This window comes from Alexandromys fortis, unplaced genomic scaffold (genome assembly GCF_014885135.2).
Source record: "Alexandromys fortis isolate MF-2015 unplaced genomic scaffold, M_Fortis_MF-2015_v1.1 scaffold_127, whole genome shotgun sequence".
Taxonomy (NCBI): Eukaryota; Metazoa; Chordata; class Mammalia; order Rodentia; family Cricetidae; genus Alexandromys; species Alexandromys fortis.
In genome coordinates this window covers 1,042,467-1,066,961 of record NW_026068006.1, presented here as the reverse complement: position 1 = coordinate 1,066,961, position 24,495 = coordinate 1,042,467, and the positions used below count along the sequence as shown (strand labels likewise).

The following is a 24,495-nucleotide window of genomic DNA, read 5'->3' as shown; positions in this document are numbered from 1 at the left end:
CAAAGTGAATCCAAGAAACCCTTGGAAAGCAGCAGGAGGGCATCGGGGAGCAGAGGGAGTCATGGGGAGCAGAGGGAGGCATCGGGGAGCAGAGGGAGGCATCGGGGAGCAGAGGCAGGGATTGGGGAGCAGTGGGAGTCATTGGGGAGCAGAGGGAGTCATCAGGAAGCAGCGGAGTGCATCGGAGCCAGGTAAAAATGAGTCACAAATATTCCAGGGATTCCTCAAGTAATCATAGAATTATTTTTTTATTTTTCACTTATTATAAATAACCCACTTCATTACTCGGCCATCTCCTTGAAAAAATTTGGTATTTAGCATAGACACTGAGTGTCAACCAGAGATGTGTCAGTTAAAAGCAGAAAAGGGAAGGACTTTAAAAATCCATAGAATCTTAAAACCTGGAACACGTGTAGAGACTGCATTACCATTCTTTAAAATTTCAGCTGTTAAAACAATTCCAGGTGGAAAAATGAGTAAACATAAATATAATCTAATGTATTCCCTTATAAATACATTTGGACAGACAGAGTGACAGCGCAGAGACGCAGGAAAGTATTTCAGCTGCTAACTAAATCCTAATGAACACAATTTAAAATAAATTTTGATTCTATTTTTTGTTCACCATGGAAAAAATATGTTATCCAATTTGTGTAAAAAGTGAAGTAGCCACAGACATGTTACTAAAGCCACAAAAACTCAGGATATAAATCAGATTACTGGAAGACAAAACACATTTTTAAAGCAAAAGACAAAATGTTCTCCTAGCATTTTCAGCTGAACTTTATCCCACAGCCACGCCCACTGCAGGGTTAGAGAGGTAGAGAGGTTGATCACATGACATGGGAGGGTTCTCACTACAGCTCTGGCAGACAGACAGGAAGCTGTAGGGACCAGACTTGAAAACCTTTTTGCTCCACGTAGGCGGAGTCACTGCCAGCTCCTCCCAGCAGTGTCCCCACAGCTGGTTCAGCATGGGTCTTTGCAAGGCCTGGCACAGGGGTGGAGCTCTGGTGCGAGTTAGGAGGCCCCAACACCGGCACACGGTGCTGACCACGCTAAACATGACGTAAACTAGCCCCACCGACAGGCCCAGCACTGCATTCTAGAGGAATGATTGCTTCGTTGTGGGGCTAGAGCCACCACTACCTTTTCTGTTAAATCAATGAAGCATTAAGGAAACACAGGAAACAGAGGCAAGGCGCTCCCACCATCCAGTGCATTGCTTTGTTTTCACTTGGGTCCAGCTTCAGGTCTTCTGGCCACTGAAGGCAGAATCAGACCCTCCTCTGAAAGCTCATGCCCAGTTCCAGGACTAGTTCTGTCTTGAGAACTTGGTTAATGGGGGGTCTTGCGCCTTCTGTACTGGGCCCTCTTTCTACCTGACTAGGCAGCGTGGACATGTAACATTTGCTCACGCCCATGACCTTATGTTTCCTTTGACACCTAAGGGCAATGATTTGATGTCTTAGGAGACGTTGCCAACACCTGTCGAGCAAGTGAAGGACACTCTCATTCATGAATTGTCTCCTATGTCTTCAGTGCACGGGATGAAAGGGTGGAGCAGGCTGCGGCTCGCCAACAGGAGCAATCTGGAGGTGTGTAGCGGGAAAAGTGCTTGGTCCTAGCTGTGGAATGTGTTCACTGCTGCGACTCTCCATCTGACTGATGTTCGTGTGTGAGGTGCAGGTGTGGAATGTGAGACAAAGGGGTTGTGGAAGGGAAGGGAGGGAAAGCATGTGATAGGATTGAGAACCTCGCCACACTCCGTGTTTACCTCAGGACTCACATCAGGCCTTCTTTTGAAGCGGCTCATAATAAATTTAAGCTTTTTCTACACACCCTTGTGATGGGACTCAAGAGCTTCCGGAGTGGGCGGGGACTAATTGAAGGGATGCCGAGAAAAGAGGATGCCAAGGAATGAGGCACCTTATGCTTCCCACTTGGCGTGATCTGACCCCTGCTGAGTGGATAAGGAAGACGCACGTCACAGATGCAGAAACAAAGAACCACACAGTGAGACAAAGTGTGCAAAAGAGACTTGGGAATCTGTCCTTGTCACCCAGGGGATGGTTTCGGGATGGCGTGACCTCATTTCGAATGCTACAGTAACCATTACAGAGAGGAACCCAAAAGGCAGCACAAAGAAAACCTGTTAGCTTTTTGTCCCTTACTACAACTTTTTCTGTATTAAGAAAAAAAAATTAATCCAAAATACTGTTCACCCTTGGCAGTCACCAGCAGAATATGTTTTGAAAACAATGATCGTATCAAAAACATTTTAAGGCACTTAAACAGGTATACCATATTTTTTTCTGTAAAAAAATAAAATAGGCATCAAAGCAACATTCACATGGACAAGGGTTCAGAATGGCCTGCGTGTACAGTCCTGTACATATATACACCGCGGTCTTCAGGACGGCGCCTCCTGGGTCAGACTGTCGGCCTTGTCAACTTCACTCCCTGCAAGACACGGAAACGGTTCAGACTTGGAGAGTCTCCATGAACAAGGGAAGTATCAGCTCATACCAGGTAACGTATGCTACTGGAAGGAAGAGGCTGCTGATAGCAGTTTCATCTGGAATGTCCCCAGTAGGTCCATGTGTTCAAGGCTTGGTCATGACTGGAAGATGGCAGGACTTTAAAGAGAGGGGGCCTAGTGGGAGACATTCAGGTCAAAGGGGAATATAGGGCCTTGGCTAGGACCCTGGCCCCCACCTCTTGTTCCCAGCAATGAAGGGGAGGGGCTTTATTCTCTGCGCTGCTCTCACAGGCCCCAGATCAACAGAACAACTAACTGATCGTGCACTGAGGCTTCCAAAACAAGGGTTAACATAAACGTCCTTCTTTGTAAGTCTTGGGTATTTGTTATAGCAACAGAATGCGGACTGGCACACTTACTCAGATGTTCTATATTTCTATATCTATATCTATCTATATATAACCAATTGTACACCTAGAAAACAGACTCAGCTGCCAGCTTACTGGCCAGCTGACTATCAGGTCCCCAAGCCTGTTGGCTATTTGTACCCTTCTGTGCTGCACTACGGGGATAGTCTGGGTCTCATTAGCATTATCTGCAGAACAAATGTAGTCATGGTTCCCTGAGGAAAGGTTCTTAGTATTCATTTTACTAGGTAAACATTCCAGGCTTTTAGATTATTCTAAGTTAGCCATTGCTAACAGGAAAATGAACAGCATGGTCCAATTAAGTGGCAAAAATTTTAGTCATTTGGAAGAAAACTCATGCAGGTAATTTTGTGTTTACTGTGACTGAAATATTATTGCAAAGAGTCCTCCTCCTCCTCCTCCTCCTCCTCCTCCTCCTCCTCCTCCTCCTCCTCCTCCTCCTCCTCTTCTTCTTCTTCTTCTTCTTCTTCTTCTTCTTCTTCTCCTTCTTCTCTTCCTCCTTATTTTTAAAGTACTGAGTATTGAATCTAGGGCCTCATGTATATTAGGTAAATGCTCACTCACTAAGCTACACCCTAGTCCTTTATTTTGAGATCAGTCTCACCGAAGGACTTAGGCCTCATCACTGAATACCAAGATTCTTACCTCTGATTTATAACTTCCACCCTGTTTTTAACACTGTCTCTGGGGAAGTTAGGTGGTGGGAAATGTGGCCAGGCTAATCTTGAACTTATTTTATAGCCCAGAATGGGCTTGGATTTGCTAACCTCTGCCTCAGTCCCAAGTAGTAGGTAGGATCACAGTCCTGTTCAAAAAGACCCAGCTAATTTTCTTAATTCTTTGTCAATATTTATATATTTATACTCTGGGGGGGGTGTAACATATCTGTACACTGATAAATGGAAGAGAAAAGCTCCAGAGAAGGTGAGAAGTAGAGATGACACTGAGCAGGAGTTACAGAGTGCAGCTCCGTGAGTGAGCCAATCCACTTTCCCAAGACTTACACAGTAGGAAGAGCTTTTAAGCTCCTTGTTTTGGAAGCGACCTGACATTGCTGAATTAGTGATGACATTTGATGGGCTAAACTTCTCGTGTAGGACCTCAGGGGCTCCCTGTGACTCTTGTAAGACTTCTATCTCTGTCATGTGTCACAAATATATATGTGGCCAAACTCTAGATTTCGAGTTTTCCACTCTAAATCTAGCACCAAGTTACCCACAGGTCTTGGGCTAACTGTTGAACTCTCTGGTCCCATTTCTAACTTGTAAAATGGCAATAGCAATGAGCATGGCTGTAGCTAAGCTGTGAGCTCAGGCAGGAGGCCTCAACATCCACTGTCTGACCAAGGCAGAGAGCAGGACCTGCCTTGCACACACATCTTGTGACCACCTGTCCTTTAGGACGCTAGGGACACGGTACTGGGTGCTTTGCCACTGTATGCCTCATCTCACATATCTCTGTTAGCAGTCACTGCTACAATGGCTTCTGGAAGGGCCGAGCCACTAGAGAGAGAGCATCCCATTGTGACACCCAATTCTGTGCACCACCTAAGTTTCTTTGAGCAATTGGCTTAATTATTTTAATTAATACTTTTGGAAATTGAATCTAAAGAACCTACCTTATATATAATATTTATACTCTATGTGGTGAAATTAATATTGTGTGGGCTCTTTTGACAGTCAACTTTTACACGTTAATTCCCAAACACAGTTTTACCGTATGGGGAAATGCACTGTGGCTAAGCCCAATTTGGGCCATATTCAGAACAGCACAGAGGAAAGCCACCCAGCTCCACAGTGAGGTGCACAAGGAGGGGTGGTTCATATGATAGAAGTCCTGTCAACATTCTCTTGACTATGAGTGTGTTAGAGTATTTGAAAATTGCATCGCAAGTATTATTCTCTTTCATAACTCAAATAATATTCATTCTTCTTGATCGAATTGAATGGACCAATGTATACTGTAATTACACATTCGTTTATGTGTGTCTGAGGTCCTTGTGTCTTCTTCAATTGCTCGTTATCTTATTTTTTGAGACAAGGTCTCTCATGGGTATGCATGGCTAGGCTGGCTTGACAGTGGGTCCCCAGGATCTTTCTGTCTCTGTCTCCAGGGCTGGAGTTAGAGGTATGCACTCACATGCCTGGCTTTTCCTGTAGATGCTGGGGTTCTGACTCAGGTCCTAATGTTTGAACAGGAAGTAATTTAGCCATTCAGTCATCTCTCCAAATTCCTGTTATAACATTTCATTAATAAAATACATACATTTGAACAATGATATACCAGAAAATGTAAGTATATGAATCATTTGAATCCAGACAGAGAATTTCAGTCTAATCTGGATTCAAATCCCATCTTCCTAGAGCCTCACCTTCTGCCTCGACACCATCCACGACTTTATTGTTGGCACTAGCACACTTCCCAGCAGGATCTGGGCTGGGTGGTAGATGAGCAAGGGCACAGATATTAACGAGAGATGCTCGTGGCCTGCAAACACTATCTTCAGCATTGGAATTCCTGTTCAACCAAGAAGACAGAAAACGTAGAGGCAAATTCAGGCTGGTGTCAAATTAAAGGCATGCTCTATGAAACTCAGACGGTTATGACTATATTTCCCTACATGTATGCACAGACCCGAAACGGGAAGATCTCAAAGCTGACAGGTCTATCTTCCTTTCACAACACAAAGTTCTACGCTCTATTTGGGACAGAGAAGACTGTTTGGGGTGCCAGCCAACAGAACCACCTGCAAAATATCCAAGCTCATCACATGATGAATGCCAATCTCATTCAAGATTGGCAACTCCGCCATCAGGAGGAGGAAGACTGAAGAATGGAGGGGTTACTAAGACAGCTGGGAAGACTGAGGAGAGGCTGATTGTGGATCTCCTCCAGCTCAGTGGTGTTTAAGTGTGTTGGTTGTTAGGGATCCCCAAAGATGCAGGAAGATAATGCATGGTAGAGACAGCTGTCAGGCTCATGGGAAGATACTCTAGCTGGGTGCAGTCCTGAGATTCAACCCAGGACCTTACTTCTAAGCAAGCTTCCACCCACAAACCTTGAATGGCATTCTCAAGGTCAAGGATCTCAATGTGATTGATTGTAACAGGTAAACTTCAGAACTAGCGCTTCAGTGAAGGCCATGCTGGACCGCAAACGGATGACCATTGCACTGTGAACCCACCATTCTAGTCTAGAAGAGTGGGCTGGGCCTGTTTCTAGGCAACTACCACCTGTGGCTTCTTTAGCTAGCGAAATCCAGAGAGTACAGCTTACGTGTCACCACCACTGCTTTGTTACGGTTGCTGTGTACACGTCAGTTCTTACAACCAAGTGCTCTAAGAGCACACCTTCTCCTTGTTTTTATGAAATGGTCTCTGAAAAGGGCCCGAGCTCCTAAAGCCTGATGATGGTGCATAAATTACTTTTTATTGTAGCACAAAACGGAAGGTTCAGTTTTCCCAATTATTTTTAACCTTCCAATACATTTTGAGCCTTTATGGAAAAATTCTCAACACTGCTCTCTTCTTCACAGCACTGCTGGGAAGTGAAAACACTCAGCCCCCCCCCCCCCCCCCCCCCCCCCCCCCCCCCCCNCCCCCCCCCCCCCCCCCCCCCCCCCCCGGAGCCTCTCTCGGGCTTCCACAGTACACATTTAGTTCTACGGTCTCTAGAAAACTCAGATCAATAAGACAAGGAACAAAGAAAACAAATAGTTCTGTACAAAAAAGTGAAAGAGTAAGAATCCATGTTTTGTAAACATCATGCACAGCCTTGGAAAGTTTACTGCGGACTGAGAGCTCTGCAGCGCCATTCCCCACTGCAGACAAGCTCTCCCTTCCGTGGTCCACACGGATGCTGCCCAGACTGGAGGATAAGGATGAGCTCTGCTGCCCCTGAGGGACTTAGAAGGAGGCATCAGGGGATGAGAACCAGAAAGGAGGGAGTCTGAAGGGAACAAACGGTAGAAGTATGGAGATCTTTGTTCTGAAAAGTGAGATTAGCGCAGGCTTTCTGACTATCACTGCTCAGCTAACTCATCCAAGGTGCCTTGCTGTGGCCATGAATCCAGGCTCTGTGCTCTGTTCCAGCAAGCTGAAGTGGGCTCAGAAGAGAAGCTGGGTACCAGGTGCTGCTGCAGTTATCAAGCTCATCACATGATGTAGAGGTCCCTTGACTAGGGTAACACCGACAGACAAAGTGGAAATGAAGGCAGGCACCAGGTGCACTCTGAGGTCACTGCCTTAGGTGGCATCACTCAGGACACTGCAACCCATGGGGCACAGAAGAGAGTCTGATGTGCACCTGCTGTCTGTGCAGGCAGGCCAGCTTCTGCAACACAATTCTGGGACTGCGACTCCTCCAGGGCAGCAGACCTTGAACTCCCTTGATCCCCACACCACGATGATGCTGAGATTTCACGTGGATGAAAAGCAAAGCTACAGTTAGGGCCACCCCAACAAGGCCAAGGCTTGACCTTCTAGAAGTTTCTAGTGTGCTGGTGGTCTTGCCAGCCTTTGAACTGGAGGCCTGAAGCGCTCTTGTGCTGAAGCTTCCCTCAGATCATTCCTCTCATCTTCAAACACCTTCTGTTCCTACAGACTCCATACCGTGGCTGGCTGCGCCCTCAGTGGTCCTGCCAGTTTGGATGTGAAGATGGAGGGGCCGGGAGGTTCTCTGCTCCACTGCTCGGCTTCAGCCAGCACTGACACCTTCACAGGGCATTTACACTCTTGTCCTCTTCTCTCACAGGGTTAGCAGCTCCTGGAACCCTCATTCATTCATGTCGCTAGCATGCATGTGTGCTGGCTAAGTACCAGAGTCCTGTGCTAGAGCTTCGGTAAGGCCCAGCTGCAAAAGGCCTGGGACGTGGTAGAACCTTTAAGAAATGGAGGCCAGCAGGAGGAACTCACTTAAGTTGCCCTTGCAGGGTCATTAGGTCCCAAGCCTCCTCTTTTCTCTGCTCTTGTTTCCTGGCTACCATGAGGTGGAGGAGTAGAATACCTCACCATGTACTCAAACTTGATGACCTGCCAGAGCCCTAAGGAAACAGGGCTAAGTGACCATAGACTGAAACCTTGGAAATCATGGGCCCAAATAACCCTTTCCTATTCCAGCAGCTGATACACTCAGACACCATGGCAGAATGTCAGCCACCCAGGGAGAGTGGAAAGCAGTGAGCAGCCTCAATGCAGTGGAGTCATGCAGGAACCTCTGCTCTCCCCTCTAGATCACACCACTGCTCTCACCTCTCTAGATCACACCACTGCTCTCACCCCTCCCCTCTAGATCACACCACTGCTCTCACCCCTCCCCTCTAGATCACACCACTGCTCTCACTCTCCCCTCTAGATCACACCACTGCTCTCACCTCTCTAGATCACACCACCACTCCACCCCTCCCCTCTAGATCTCACCACTCCTTTGCTTTTTGACCCTTTACCTAGCCTCGGTGGGTGCCTCAGGGCTCGTCTCCATTTACGTTGGCCCCTAGGCCTTTGCCCAGCTTCCTTGGTCAGGATATTCATCAGTTCTTGGCACCCACTTACCCTCTAACCTGCTCTTATGTTGCCTCCTCTGAAAGTGCAGCCTACAGTCTTCAGACTGACTTGTAGAACCCTCCTCCTCCACATGACCACACCACCCTGAATTCCTGTGTGCTTCTGCTTCCTTCATGAGGTGCAGGGTCACAGCTATTCATTACTCATCTTTGAGGGCACAGCGGTGCTCACAAAAGCACTGTGCAATGAATGGGTTTGTACTTTTTCCAAATTCTAAAATAAAGCACTAAACAGATTATCATCTCATTTTTACTATATTTGTTAATTAAAAAAAAACAACAACTAGCAAGAACTTAAAACCCCAAACAGACTTACTTGAGTTTTTCTTTTAAAGTAAAATTTAAATATGAGATCCTTTTCATCTTGCTATCAACTGTGCTAATATAAATGAAGCAAATTAATTTTAATGCTCCCAGGTACTGATTCTGTGTCACCATGGTTGACAGGATTCAACCAGATTTTATGGGATGGCATCTGACTTCATGGAAGTGAACACTGTGCACACATCCAGTTTTACAGGGACTTTAAGCTGTCATGCTGAAAAATGTTTATAAAACATTCATCAAAAATGCCTCCTTAATACAATGCATTGTCTGAAGATGTTAGATGGCGCATGTTGTAAATGGATTCCTTTTCTGACTAACGTCATTTCCACGGGAAGCATTTCCCATTGCTCCACACGCAGCGTGTGGGTGGATAAAGAGCACTTTCTCTGCGCATTACTGCCTGATCTGAACACTTGGGAGATCGCTAATGTGCGGTGTGCCATATTTCCATGTCACACACGACACATTCGTCTAAAATTACCCAACAGAGTTTGACACGGCAGCATTTTCCATAAGCAGAGCTTTCAACTGACATCTGCCACATAGGAACTTTGTACATGCTTTCTTCGTCTTCATCCTCTACCCAGAAAGGAAAGGATAAAATGGCATGGACAAGGACAAGTCCCCCTCTAACTTAAATATGTTTATTTTATGTTCTTTAAATTAGAAAATTCCCTTTGTATCAGGCTCAAGTCGCAGCATTTGTGCTTTGTGTTAGATGAACATTTCTTGACTTATCTTTGAGAAGATTAAACACTGACCTTTCTTTACCTCCAGGGACAACTGTCCCCCTACTTCACAACACTCTTCAGCGCTCACCTGCGGCACCTGTGGCTGCACCCTATTTTCACCATAGCACTTCCCTCCCCTCCCCACTCTTCCCTCCCCTCCCTACTCCTCCCTTCCTCACCCTTCCCTTTGAAATGGTTTCCCCTTCTCTTTCCTCCCTCCCCTTCCCTCCCCTCTCTCCCCTTCCCTTTGAAATGGTTTTGCAGTCAACTTTGTTCTACCTGCCAAGGCTAAAGGAGAGAAACAGGCCACATTTTTTGTCTTCCATGCTTCTGGCAGCTCTTTCCTGACTGTATCAATCCCTACCATCCCATGTGAGTCCCATGCAGTCCCATCTCTCACTGGCTTACCCACACTCCACAGTTCAAGGCTTAAGGACAAATATGGAAAAGTCGCAGAATTCTATAGGTCCCTGCCTCTTTCCCCAGTTTTCACACTCATTGCCTCAGCTCAGCTCCTCATCAAGTCCAGTTGAGACCAGTCAGGCCTCCCTGTCTTCACTCCTTCTCTCATCAATCCTCCAGACTACACCAGATTAATCTTCTCAAAACTCACATTAATTAAAGCCAGTGCCCTGATCCCGAGCCGCAGTGCATGTCGAGGCCCATTCATCAAATCGTCTACCCACTCAACTTTAGTAAAAGATAATTACAGCTCCCATCAATGGAAAGTGCCACTGCTTGCTAAGTGCTCAGACTGCATGGTCTCACTGTCAGTCCTCACGACAGCCCCTGGAAGTAGGTGGCCACGTTCCCATTGATGGGGGCTCATGCAGTTAAGTAACTTGCCAGACCCCCATCCAAAGCCACAGCAGACCCCCATCTGTAGCCACAGCGGACCCCCCCATCCGTAGCCACAGCGGACCCCCCCCATCTGTAGTCACAGCGGACCCCCCATCTGTAGTTACAGCGGCCCCCCTATCTGTAGTCACAGCGGACCCCCCATCTGTAGTTACAGCGGCCCCCCTATCTGTAGTCACAGCGGACCCCCCATCTGTAGTTACAGCGGACCCCCCATCTGTAGCCACAGCAGATCCCCATCTGTAGCCACAGCAGACCCCCCATCCGTAGCCACAGCAGATCCCCCCCCATCCGTAGCCACAGCAGATCCCCCCCCATCCGTAGCCACAGCAGATCCCCCATCTGTAGTCACAGCAGATCCCCACCTGCAGCCACAGCAGACACCCCATCTGTAGCCACAGCAGACACCCCATCTGTAGTCACAGCAGATACCCCACCTGTAGCCACAGCAGACACCCCATCTGTAGTCACAGCAGACCCCCCCCCATCTATAGTCACAGCAGACCCCCATCTGTAGCCACGGCAGAACTGGACCTGCTCTATCTTTAAAACAGTCCATGGAGCTCTGTGAGCGCCACTAAAGCAGACTTCAGGGGTTATTTATTGTCTCGGGCTCAAGTCCAGAACTGTAAGCTCAACCTGGATGTTGACTTTCTCGTTCTCTATCAAGGCCCATGGGGTCATCAGCACTTAGTTTATCGCCCTCACCTTAAAGGTGGCTTTCCTCCTGACTTGTCCACTCAAGGAGGAGGACATGCTTTCTCCCTACATCACATGCTCTAGTAAAGACTTAGGCAAATTATTTTCTTTCTCTAACTCAGTAAGAGTTAGAGAACTTAGCTCTAACTTAACTGAGTTAAGTATGGGGTAGGTACATGGCTCCAAAATGATTATTTCAGAAAATGTGCTACTATTTCCTATAGAGAGATAGTGAAATAATCTACAACAGCTCACATTTATCTCCTATGTCCCAGACACTGTTATGGAGGCCATGACACATCGCTAAGCCCTGCCCTCACAGAGCAGACAGGAAGTGCAACACACACAGATGACTGGGGAAACGTGGGTTCCATGGTAACAGGGGAGGGGAGTTTGGTTATTTTAATGTATCCCCTTTTAGAGGTTATAAAAGATGGAAATAGAAAACACTATACTGAGTGAGGTAAGCCAGACCCAAAAAGAGGAACATGGGATGTACTCACTCATATTTGGTTTCTAGCCATAAACAAAGAACATTGAGCCTATAATTAGTGATCCTAGAGAAGCTAAATAAGGAGAACCCAAAGAAAAACATATACGCATCCTCCTGAATATTAACCTTCATCAGGCGATGAAAGGAGACAGAGACAGAGACCCACATTGGAGCACCGGACTGAAATCTCAAGGTCCAAATCAGGAGCAGAAGGAGAGAGAGCACAAGCAAGGAACTTAGGACCGCGAGGGGTGCACCCACACACTGAGACAATGGGGATGTTCTATCGGGAACTCACCAAGGCCAGCTGGCCTGGGTCTGAAAAAGCCTGGGTTAAAACTGGTCTCACTGAACATAGCGGACAATGAGGACTACTGAGAACTCAAGAACAATGGCAATGGGTTTTTTGATCCTACTGCACGTATTGGCTTTGTGGGAGCCTAGGCAGTTTGAATGCTCACCTTACTAGACCTGGATGGAGGTGGGTGGTCCTTGGACTTCTCACAGGGCAGGGAACCCTGATTGCTCTTTGGGCTGACTAGTGAGGGGGACTTGATTGGGGGAGGGGGAGGGAAATGGGAGGCGGCGGTGGGGAAGAGACAGAAATCTTAAATAAATAAATAAAATAAAATAAAGAAAGAAAAGAAAAGGCACCCACTTCCGGGTGGCTGTGTATAGCACGGCTGGCTGTCCATCAGAGGCATGTAGCAAAAGTTTCTGGTCTAGATGGTGTTTAATCTGCACTGGATCTCAGAATTCCATTCTGGCCCTCATTCTGGGTTCTTCCAGCCGTTCTGGAACCTCCAAGGGATCGTCAGTCAAACTTTTTGCAAAGGCCCTTAAGAAAGGGGACAAGATGACACAGATCACACGGACACTCCACTGGCTTCCTTACCTAAATGGTGGCTTTCTGCTCCGACGCACTCTACCATGCAGTCTGGGCACATCCATGTCTTGGGTTTGTGTTTGACTAGCTTCCTTACTCTGTCTGGCATTCTACGTACAACTGAAAATTTGGCATATTATCATTGGCGCGAGCCACCATGGCATCTGAGCCTCTGCTATGACTTTATAGACTTAGAGGAAAACATTTTTATTTTTCCTATACAATAAGGCATCCCACAGGACACGCAGTGAGATGAAACTCTCCAGAGCTTTGCTCAGTGTCCCAGGACTCTAGGCTCATTGAAGCCACAAAGATTTATCATCTCCAAACTGCTGGACACAGAGTGGCCACCTGTGGCTCTGGGCAGGCTGGCAAAGCCCTCTGTGTCTGGCAGCAAGCAGGATATCATGCATCAGTCCAACAGACACTCAGAAAAGGAACACTGTCTTCCAGCCTGAGGCCTGAGTTGTGTCCACAATAATCTCTGTTGGTGGCACAATAATCTCTGTTGGTAAGGGGAAAAGGAGCTCTCAGCCAAGTGTACTATACACAATGGGCTCAGACATTCTGCTGTCCTAAAGGCCAATCGCTTCCTCACTGTCGGGACAGAGAGTGACTGAAGCCCCCCTTCAGAAATGAGAAGAGATAACCTAAAAGTTTTTTTGCTGCTGCTCAGAGATTGGGACAATTCAGACTTATCTCTGAAGCTTAAAAGCAGCAATGCAAGTGGACATTAGAAGAGAAGACTCATAGCTCATCCACCGCAGAAACCTTTTCTTGTCTTTTGATTAGAATGGATTTAAGAGAACTGTGATTTTAGCAAACTGCATGTTCACTGTTAACTTCTACAGTAGAGTCGTGATACTGCCCTGTTAATGTTTGCAGCTGCTTTAGTTCATTATGAAGAGGCTACTGATTAGAAAAAGGCTAGAGCTTGTCTGAGACATTTGGCACTGCCAATGAGTCCTTAGAGTTGATATGTTTGAAAGGACAAATTTGGATTTTGATTGTAACTGTAAACGGTTAGAGATATTCTAGACCAATTTAAAAAGGCAACGCCACCTCTGGTGATCCTCCACTCCTTTATCAGGAGACATTGCAACCACAGGAACACGCATACCTCAAAGCATTATCTGCTTGCATATGATTATCTCGGTACTGGTCAACACTCTGACAAAAGGCTGGCTCAAAGGTGCACAGCACCTACAGTTGCTTTCTCCCTTAAGGCTTTATTCACAGAGGTTGGGAGCCAGAGACAGGTGAGATCATCTCCCCCAGGCAACCTAAGGCAGGACGCACAGGACAGAATGTACTACAGAATGTATGTACTGCTGCTGGGTAAGCCTGGAAAATGGGAAAACGGCCTCCAAGACCGGCACAGTCATCTGACCTGTAGCAGAAGCTCAGGCTTTATTAAAGTTAATAAAAAGGGGAAATTGTCAAGACCCAAAAACGTGAGCCTATTCCACCTTGTCTGAAGGTCAGAGAGTTTGAGTTTATTTTGCTCGTTCAAAGTTGTAGACAAGTGACCTAGTGTCAGGAGCCATTTCCCCCTATCATCACAGGAACCATCACCCTGGGGAGTCTGTAGGGAACCTCACACCCATAATTATGTTCTACTGACAGAATCTGCCCCTCACCCAATTAACTGTTAATCTATTAGCAGAACACGCCTCACATTCCAGCTACCCAGGGAACCAGGTGGGGCAACTTGTGACTTCCTGGCCTATCTATCTGTCTGTAACCTAGCCTACGTGACCTGGAACCACGTGGCCTGCGAGATCCAGTTACCCTGCCCCCCCATTCCTTACCATATATAAACTGTAACCCGTCCCTAATAAACGGAGGCTTTGACAAATCTGCTTGGCCTCCTTCTTCTGTCTTAGCTCATTCCCTTCCAGGTAGCGCCCCTCCGAGACCCTGGAGTAACTTGATTGCTGGGTGGGTTACAAACCCCTAGACTGAGTAGCCCACCCACAACGCAATCCACAACCTAGGGTGTGGTCACTGGTGTTCTGGACATTAAAATGGCCCACAGAGGTAGATCCATTCCACCTTCACCAAAGGTCAGAGAATCCAAGCCTAGTTCTGCACTTTCTTTTGAAATAGGAGGTTGACCTAGGGAATGGCTGCCTTCTGGACAGTTGGTCTAGGATGGGTTCACTGCCTAAGCAATAGAATGCTTAACTCAAGATGTCAAGTACTGGGGCTTGTCCTTTGCATCATGTTAAAGCAGTCTTTTGCTTCCTCCCCTCCTTATATACTGGGGTATAAAAGTATATGGAAAATAAATGCAGGCTAATTCAGCATCCAGTGTTCGCCGAGTGGCCCTCCTGTTACTATCCTGTGTCTCTGTGTTTCTTTCTCATCTCTGTTCCTCCCACTAACATTTCTAACCCTCACGCCCCTACCCTGGGATGCACGAACCCACCGTGGCTAGGATCACAGCAAAAGTCACCCCAAAAAGGTGACTCCCAACACCTCACTGGGCCTGAGTGTTGCTCTCCATTCTACATCTCTGCCTGTGCAACTGGAGTGCCCGTAAGACCATGATGCTCTTCCCAGTGTAGGCTGCGCTGTTTGCTCTATACAGATGCTTATGTCAGATTTCCTGTGGATTTGCCTTCCCTTCATATTTCAAAACTAGGATTTTTTTTTTAAAAAAAAAAAACTTTATCAGAGATGAATAGGCTTGAAAGAGAAAATGAACAAATAGAGAGCTGTAGGGCCACTGTGAAGAGGAAAGAGGAACACTGACTCCCAGGTCTTCTGATGTAGATCCCGTCTGTTGGTCAGGAGGACGGGGAGGAAGCACAGTGTTCTGAGGGCACACTTCCATCAACTTGTCTGAACAGGGCGAACTACTACGGATCAGAAGAGAAAGTGAGGCAGAAGGCCCCAGGCCTTTAATCCGGATCTTGAGAAGGGAAGGCCACACCTTCTGCTGGAAGCCTATTAAAGGACATGGAAGAAAAAAGCTTTGCTCTTTGCCTTGCTAGCAAGTCCATTCCTTCACTGTCAACAGAACCTTTTTCTTCAAGAGCTTAGTGCACAATGAAGGTCGGTGGAGACATCCAGCCTCAGGGACTGAGCAACTTCTGGATTCTTGGGCTTTCCATTCACAGGCAGCCACTGCTGGATTCGCTGGCCCGCAGCCTGTAAGTCATTCTACTGAAAATATATGTTCTCTAAGCTCTGCTTCTCTAGAGAGCTCTGATGGGTACACCAAATATATGTTCTCTAAGCTCTGCTTCTCTAGAGAGCTCTGATGGGTACACCAAATATATGTTCTCTAAGCTCTGCTTCTCTAGAGAGCTCTGATGGGTACACCAAATATATGTTCTCTAAGCTCTGCTTCTCTAGAGAGCTCTGATGGGTACACCCTAAGCTCTGCTTCTCTAGAGAGCTCTGATGGGTACACCCAGCCATTTCCCACCAGTACTTTGTTTACAGCTATTGCTCTTTGTCCGGATCAAAGTCCTCACTGATCTGCCCAGTTCCCCATGGTGCACCTTCCTACTTACCCAACAGAGCAGCCAGAACTTGAAAGTTCAGTTTCGTCATTGAACTTTCCATGCAGAACCCTCCAATGACTTCCCCTCTCATGGGGATTAAAAGGCAAGCCCTCACAGTGGCCAGTGAGGCCAAGTGTGGCTGTCACTGGAGGGCCCTAGCATAGCACTTTAACCTCATTTGCTCTGATTCTTCCCCGCCCAGTTATGCTCACTGAGGAAGGGCCTGCACCTTTATCTTACGTGCTGCTGCCCCATGTCTTGATCCTTAGCCTTCGCTGTTGCCGGACATGTATGTGTCCTCCTCTTCGACACCCATGTGCTCACTCCCTCCTCCCTTAGGTGCAGAGCCACTATGTCCTCTGAGTTCAAACCCTTCCCACCTCCTCTGCTGCACAGTCCGCAGCGTTCTTCCCTCCAGGGCAGCACCCCCTCATAGGCTGCTACCAAAGGTACTGTCAGCTTGCCCTCGCTGGAAAGGAAGCCGAAAAAGTGTGAACATTTTATGTGTGCTCACTCACCCACAGGGCCTAGAGAAGCAAGGCACACATAGTAGGCACCAAAATGCTGCACCCCTGAGAACCCAGAGAGGGCTGGCACATAGTAGGCACCTAAAGAACATCTGTTGAATAAATGCAGACAAAATGAGCTGAGCTGGGACATTTTGGATATGTGTATATACACATGTGTGTGTAATTATACTACAGAGCATGTATCAGAGGACAACTCGTACAAGCCAGTTCTCTCCTTCCCCCACGGGGTCCAGGGATCAAAGTCAGGTCGTCAGGACTATGGCAAGTCCCTTTACCTGCTGAACCATTTCAAGGGTCCCTGTCTTACCTTTTGAGACAGGTTCTCTGGGGGGGGGGGGTGCGGGCGGGTAGGGCTCCCTGATTAGGGTAGGCTGGCTGGCCAGAAAGCCTCAGGAATTGGGAGCCCACTGTAGTGGTTTGAATGGGGTACATGAAGCTTATGAAATTTTTAGGCCATGGATCCATGCTGGAGGAAAAGTGTCACCGGGAAAAGGCTCTGCTGTCTCACTGACACTCGGAGCTAGCTTCCTCTGCTTCCTGTGTGTGAACCCACACTCAGAGCCAGCTTCTTCTGCTTCCTGTGGGTGAGGGATACGCTCTCTCCCTCAGCTTCTTGGTCTGGCCACCGGCTGTCATGCCCTCCTTACCACTACGGATCTTCCCTTTGGTCCTCTTTAAGTTGCTTCTGTCCTGGCGTTTATCATAGCAACAGAAAAGGAACTGGCTTGGCTCCCACCTCCCCAGAGCTCCGGCTTCTGCATGCGGCTCTCTTAGGCAGCTTCTGGGTATCAAACTGACGCCACCATGCTTATGTAGCTGCTGACCGAGCTGTGTCCGCAGTTGCCTAGTGACTTGTTTAAAATGCTCTTTGGATAGCACCTCCCTAAGTCCGGCGGCAGGCAAGCTGTTTCCACTGTAATGCTGTGCACGTTCTCCGCTTCCCGGGCTTCCTGTGGCACAGCCATCTCTGAGTAGTGTCTAATTTCTTATCTCCGGTCCTGAGTGGCTTGTCAAAGGCCTACTCAGTGCCCCACAGCTCAAGCAGTGGGCATCTCCTCTCTGCTCCTGTTCTGTGGATGGGGCTGCAGTGGGGATGAGGGGATGTGTGTCCTCCTCTTCACAGTTTCAGGCTGTTTCTCTCTGCTGTAAAGCATGGTGCTGTCACTAAACGTACACTCCCTGGCTTACAGTGAATGTCTGGCTCAATTAACGGAACTTCGGGGAAGAGACACGACCAAATAACTAATTGGAGATGCAACTCTGAGAGGAGGGCTGCTCCTTGCCTGTCTGCTTGTGCGTGAGACGGGAGCTGCAACTTCAAGAGACTAGCATCTCCTGGGTGAGATTCTTCACTTCTAACAAGGAAAGCAGTGCTGGTCTGTGATGCACATTTTAGTATTGCTGGAGGCGAACTTTCTCAATATTAATAATAATGATAAACAAATCCCTCTGCAACCGACAGAGAATGCACATACGAGTAAGAAGGCTTGGGAATGGGTTCTTGCTGGTGTTCCAGAATGGGGGGGGGGGCTCACTGGGAAGGACTGGAAAGGGCAACACAGCACAAGCCATATTCCCCTTGGTTTTTATGGGATGTCCCTTTCGTACACAGGAGGTGTACAGGTGCTACGTACCAATGTGTGCAATTCATCTCTTTGTAGCAGACATGGAAATAAAAGCTTATAACATTAAGAGCTGACATCAAATAGCAATATAGATCATCTGTCTGTCTGGCTTTCTCTTGGTTTCTTTCTTTCTTTTTTCTTTTTTTCTTTTTTTTTGTGAACCAATGAATTTAGTTAGGATTACTTCAGGAGCATGGATGGGGGCTTACTTAGGGGGACAGGGACACCTCACCAGTGGCACACTGAGAAAAAAGTTCTCCTTCTCCCAGCAACCACTAACTGCCTATATGGATCCTCAGGGAAGTGCAAGGCCTCATGAGCCCCTCCTCCAGAGTAATCTTTTTCAATTTAATTTTAAAGAAGTCTTTGAATGTACTATTTTGACTCTTGCTTAATGAATCAAAGATGCTCCGATCCAGGTCTTTAAGACCCTGCAAGAAGGAACTCATACACAAGAGCACAGACCTAGGCTGTAAACCTGGACCCTGGCTCTGCCCTTCCTGCCGCTCTCCAGTGAGACTGCAGGACCCACAGTCCCACACAACTACAGACAAAGCAGGCTGCTGACCTTTGGGCAGAACACTCCAGGAGCACCCATAAAACCAGGTGGGGTTCAAGCTTTGGCATCCTCAAGGGCTTCACATGTAGGTCCTGGGGCCGGCTGGATTCTTATGGCAAGTAGGCGGGACTTCTAAAGTTTTAGGCATGCAGAGGAATATCAATGGCAGTCCACTTACAATCATTATCATGCAAAGTAGCAAGGCAGTAATTATACCAATCGGAACCTCTTTCTGAATTCATTATGCTAATTAATAAGGTCTCTAGTTGCTATATACAGAGCCAGAAGACAACAGTATTTGCTGTGGCTGCCTCTGGGGTACGCCCTTTCTGAACACTCCAGCGAGAATTTGCCATTAGAGCAGCTGGGGCTGGAGTCTCTGCTGACTAGTACACAGGTGATGGCCACACAGCCCACACAGAAGTGTTTTACAGTGAGTGACCTCCTGTGACAAGTACTTAACACATTGTTTCCCCATAAGCACCTAACTGGCTGCAGTTTTATCATTTCTACTACTGAGATCACGTTGAAAAAAACCACAACAGGTACAGAAGCAATTCCAAAGCTACTACAGGTCACAAAGTGTCCCTCCCTCCCTCCCTCAGAAATTTCAGTACAAAATCAGTGAGAGGACACCCAAAGCCAGAGGCTACACAGTGGGGGCAGAAGTGCTTGTGGGGGGGGGGGCTGGATGGGACTGGGAGGCAAGGCAGGAAGCAAATGGTTTCAGTGAGCTGCAAAATCAATTCGGTCACAGGGTGAAGCAGGTTTCCAATGTAGGCTGCTGCGTCATAAGGCCACCAATACAGAAGCCAGTAAAAGACCTGGTACTGGCCAGCTGGGAGAAGTATCCAGCATGGTCTTGGGGTGACGATAACTGACTCCCTCATCTCAGATGTCATGCTTGGGACACAGAACCCTCAGGTTTCCTAAGTTTTGGCCACAAAAGCTAGCTACACTACCAGTGACATCAAGTCTAGTGCAAAAAGACAAAACAGCCCACAAAACTCTGAGAAATGTACTTTGTTAAAGCATGCCTCTTTTTCAAAATTATTTATTATGTATATAGTGCTCTGCCTGCATGTATGTCTGCACACCAGAAGAGGGCACCAGACCTCATTATACACAGTTGTGAGGCACTGTGTGGTTGCTGGGAACTGAACTCTGAACCTCTGGAAGAGCAGTCAGTGCTCTTAACCTCTGAGCCATGTCTCCAGCCTGCCTCTTAAAAAAATAAAAAATAAAAAAAACAGGCACACAATAGACAACTACTTTAAAATGTGCTGCCCAGTTCTGTGGTAGTTAGAATAATCCTCATTTGTCAAATAGAATCCTAGATAGCTTTGGGGTTTTAATTTGGTTTATTTATTTAGTATTGTCAGTATTCTGTCTGCATGTGTGCCTGAATGCCAGAAGAGGGCACCATATCTCATTACGGATGGTTGTGAGCCACCATGTGGTTGATGGGAATTGAACTCAGGACCTTTGGAAGAGCAAGCAGTGCTCTTAACGGCTGAGCCATCTCTCCAGCCCCAGCTTTGGGGTTTTAAATAAAACAAAAAACAAACAAAAAAAAAACCCATAGTCGCAGTCTCGTGTTTTGATTTCCTATCTTCTTGAAAAAGTGACCAAACTGGTATTCATGGTTTCAGTTCTAGTTAGGGCTCATTCTTTATCATTGTCTTCTTTTTTGGGGGGGGGGAGGGGGAGACAGGGTTTCTTTGTACAACAGTCCTGGCTGTCCTGGAACTCACTCAGTAGACCAGGTTGGTCTCCAACTCACAGAGATCTGCCTGGCTCTGCATCCTGAGTGCTGGGATTAAAGGTGTGCACCACCACTGCCCAACCATCCTTTACCATTCTTGAAAAGCTTCCAATTATTATTGAATAAAAGATTCCTGTGCACCTCTCTCTCATAACTACATGCATGTGTGTGATGCACACGGTGTGTGTGTATGGGAGTAGTCATGCTACTGAGCACACGGAAGTCAGAGAACAGCCTTTGATATGTGCCCTGACAGCTGGTGCAGTGGCTCCCAGGGCTCTTGCGTCTCCACTCTCCACTTCACCACAGGAACACTGGATTAGAGATGAACATCACTGCACCCAGCTTTACATGGATTCTGGAGCTCAAGTTCAGGTCCTTAAGCTTGGCTGGCAAGGGCTTTACCTATCAAGGACCTTCCCAGCCCCAGGAGGATGCCCAGCAATCCCTTTAGGCAAAAGCCATGGCTGCATTTCCTTTTGTGTAACAGACACAGTGAGAACTTCACTTTGTACACCTACAAAGAAACTTATTTTATGGAGGAAACATCAGAGAGAGAGAGCTGCAGAAAGTAGCAGCTGGAGAACTCAGGTGCCCTGCACACCTCCCTGGCTGCAGCGGGGCAATGGAGCTCCCTCAGCTGCAGTTTGCTCCAGCATTTGCTGAGAACTGGAGTCGTACCTCAGGACTGGAGCTGAGATCCTGCCTAGAATCAGGCATGCGTTCTCGCCGCTCTCTCCCGAATCCTAGAAGCTTGGTTCCTCTAGCTGTCAGCTCCTTACCACAGCTCAGCAGCCGCCAGACTCCACGTGATGAAGTGTGGACAACAAAAGGAGGAGTTGCCTTGATTTGCCCTTCTATACCGGTGTCTCTAAGTGACATTTATAAGCGATTGATTGTGACACTCAATTTAAATTTTAAATGGAGTGCATTCAAATCAGAAATGCCTTTACAAATAAAAAACTCGGACTACCATTATTTATCGCCAATAGCTGGCTTGGTCTGAGGCCGATGTTTTTTTATTTTGCTAATTAAATTGCAAACCAATACAAAGGCATGCTGTACTTAAGGTTCTCAAACATCTGAATCATTCTCTTCCTGGGTGTGGCAAGAAACTTTTCTACGCGTGCTGAAACTCTAAAAAAGCAAAGTGATTTGAATACCTACCCAAGAGAAAAAGATAAATAAAAATAAAACACCAAATCCAAGCGCTATCTGGGATCCAATCTCTTTCTTGATGAAATCTATTGACTGTGCACTGAGCCAGTCCTAGGATAAAGTTACTATTCAATCTCTGCTATGTAAAAATCTCATTACCACACTAATATCACCATCAAACTGCAGAATGACGACAAGAGTTCCTGGCTTCTATGGCAACCCTCAGCAAGGGCTGCTGTTTTGAAATTGCCTCTGACCCCAGTTGGAGTCGGAGGAGCACAGCAAACAAGCCCTGTGGTATTGTTTTAGATGAAGCACAGAGATAGCTCTGCACTTCCTCCAGGCTTCCTTCCTTCGTGAACGAACTCCAGGGAACGGCACCACGTCAGGCTTTCCAGATGGATTATGTGAAGCCATAGCTCAATGTCATTTTCAATAGGAAGCCTCATAATTAAAGGTCAAATAGTCACTTCATCTGCAATCAATCAATAGAAAAAGTACTAATACGAGGAACTAATCAATCAATGGCAAATGCGCTAATAAAAGCAATGAATCAAATTCAGCATGTGTGTAGATGTGAGTAGATGGAAGAGACCAAGACAGGGCGAGGTAAGAACAATAAAATAAACCAAAGGTGAAGGCATGGAGGGTGCCCAAGCCTCACCAGCCACATGGGTGCTACTTGACCCGCGATAGGCTGTTCTTAAAAACATACTAAACAGAATAATAAACTCGAATTTCTAAGTTTCCCCTAATATATTTTACTTGATATCTGTGTGTATGTGTGTGTGTGTGTGTGTGTTTATGAATGTAAATCACTGGAAGAGATACTACAACAGTCTTTGCCAGAGGAAAAGATGCATTTCTGAAGTGCCAAGCAGCTACGCTATAATCTGTTTTAGTTCATCTTTGTGTAAAGACAAAAAGTATCACTCCGGGTGATGTTATGCGAAATTTCCTTCCACTTTCTGGAGTGTGATATTTTTTCAAACTGTATGAGCCACTTTTCCAATCCAGCACAGGCAACGATTTCCATTTGGGCAGTGACGGGCACGTCACTGTGAGGCACATTCTCTGCCACCTGAGAATGGGCAGAGCAAACTCGCTGAGTTTACTAGAACTAAAATTCCTCACTTTAGACCTGAGGAAGCTGAGGTCATGCTAGTACTCAGGTCTTTCATTTCTCAGAGAGTTTAAAGCCATCAGGTGTAAAGTTGCTAAGTCTTCCATTGTGTTGTCACTGGCAGCCACTGTCTCACCATCACTGTGGTGGTCACACTGTCTCACCATCACTGTGTGGTCACACTGTCTCACCATCACTGTGTGGTGGTCACACTGTCTCACCGTCACTGTGTGGTCACACTGTCTCATCCACCATCAATGAAGAAAGAGTCAAGTAAATATTTCTTGGGCGAACTCTTTACAAGTGAACGCAAGTCCAAGTTCATTCAATCCTTTTTAGCAAAACAACTATTTTTGCAAATCAGCTTTCAGAAAGCATAAAGAGCAAAAAGTATGAGCCTAGGACCAAGGGAAAAGACGAGAGAGTCTGGAGTTGAGTGGATTTGCTTATAGAAAGAGACGCCAGTTACCCTGTGGGATGCCCGGGTACTTCCTGCCGTACGTTCAACTAGCTGCTGTTTGCTCAGAGAGGGTTCACTCCGCAGCAAGTCCCAAGATGTGGCCAGGTTTAATAGCCCACTGCAGACAGGCCAGACAGCCGTGGTGAAACATGGCCCTAAGATATGGCTCATCTGAGCCTCTCTGACCTTCTGGTCTTTGGGCGCATTCCTTAGTTTCTATAAGACTAGTAACGCCACACATGGCATCTATAACGACATGGGGACAGAATGTGAAATGCTTTCTTTGAGGTCAACAGCTGGTCTAGAGCTATTTCAGGAAAATCTATGGCAGGGGCATGTGCCTGGAAGCCTGGACGTAAGGACACATTTATAACTAAAAGAAGTAATAATAGCAGTAACAGCACTTCTTTACGGAGGCCACTGAGTGCCGGGCTGCACAGCCAGTCGTGGGGACTTCTCACACAGCCTCTGGAAACCTCTGCACAGTGCACTCCCGTGAAGAGTCAGGACCCGTCACTTAGGATCTGGGTTGTCTTTCAGTTTTAAATCATGCTTAGAGGAGACATCGGGCCCCCTTTAGAGACGCAAAGCCAAGGTTCGGGAAGTCATCCCGAACAATGTCATCAGGGCTGGAATGCAGATCCCAAGCTCTTTCCTTCAGTTTGGTGACTGCAGAAACTTCAATCCATACATAGGAACTGCTCCGTAAAGAGTAATCTAATTCTGAGATTATTTCCCAAACTTAAAACCGGAGAGACCTGCCATGAGCCATTTCCCCCCTAAAAATCATTACAGGAACCATCACCCTGGGGAGTCTGCAGGGAACCTCACACCCATAATTATGTTCTATTGAGAGAACCTGCCCCACACCCAATTAACTTATCTGTTAGCAGAACACACCTCACACTCCAGTTATCCAGGGAACCAGGTGTGGCAACTTGTGACTTCTTGGCCTACCTGTCCGAGTGTAACCTCTTGACCTACGTGACAAACCTGGCCTACGTGACCGGGACCACGTGGCGAGATCCCGTGCCCTGCCCACCAAGTCCTCATCCAGGGCCTATATAAGCAGCAACCATGATCCTAATAAAGGGGGGCTTTGACAAATCTGCTTGGCCTCCTTCTTCTGTCTTAGCTCATTCCCTTCCAGGTAGTGCCCCTCCGAGACCCTGGAATAACTGATTGCAGGGTGGGTTACAAACCCCTAGACTGAGTAACCCACCCAACGCAATCGACAGAGACCCACCAGACAGCTTTGTTTAGGAATGCTCTGAATGTGAGCAAATTCAAAGCAGC

The 24,495-nt window shown here is 47.0% G+C and overlaps 1 protein-coding gene across 6 annotated transcripts in view; it reads right to left on the bottom strand.

Moving 5' to 3' along the window:
• Positions 1-232: 232 nt before the first annotated feature.
• Positions 233-24,495, bottom strand: part of Slc10a7 (solute carrier family 10 member 7) — a 229,063-nt gene continuing 204,800 nt past the window's right edge. For all 6 annotated transcript variants that reach the window (XR_007595265.1, XM_050161529.1, XM_050161532.1 and 3 more), the window contains 2 exons: positions 5,282-5,427; positions 233-2,463 (listed from right to left, as the gene is read on the bottom strand). Coding sequence is in view for 5 of the 6 variants with exons in the window: in XM_050161529.1 (XP_050017486.1) it covers positions 2,434-2,463; positions 5,282-5,427 (176 nt within the window). In the remaining variant the exon portion in view is untranslated. The remainder of the gene's footprint in view (positions 2,464-5,281; positions 5,428-24,495) is intronic.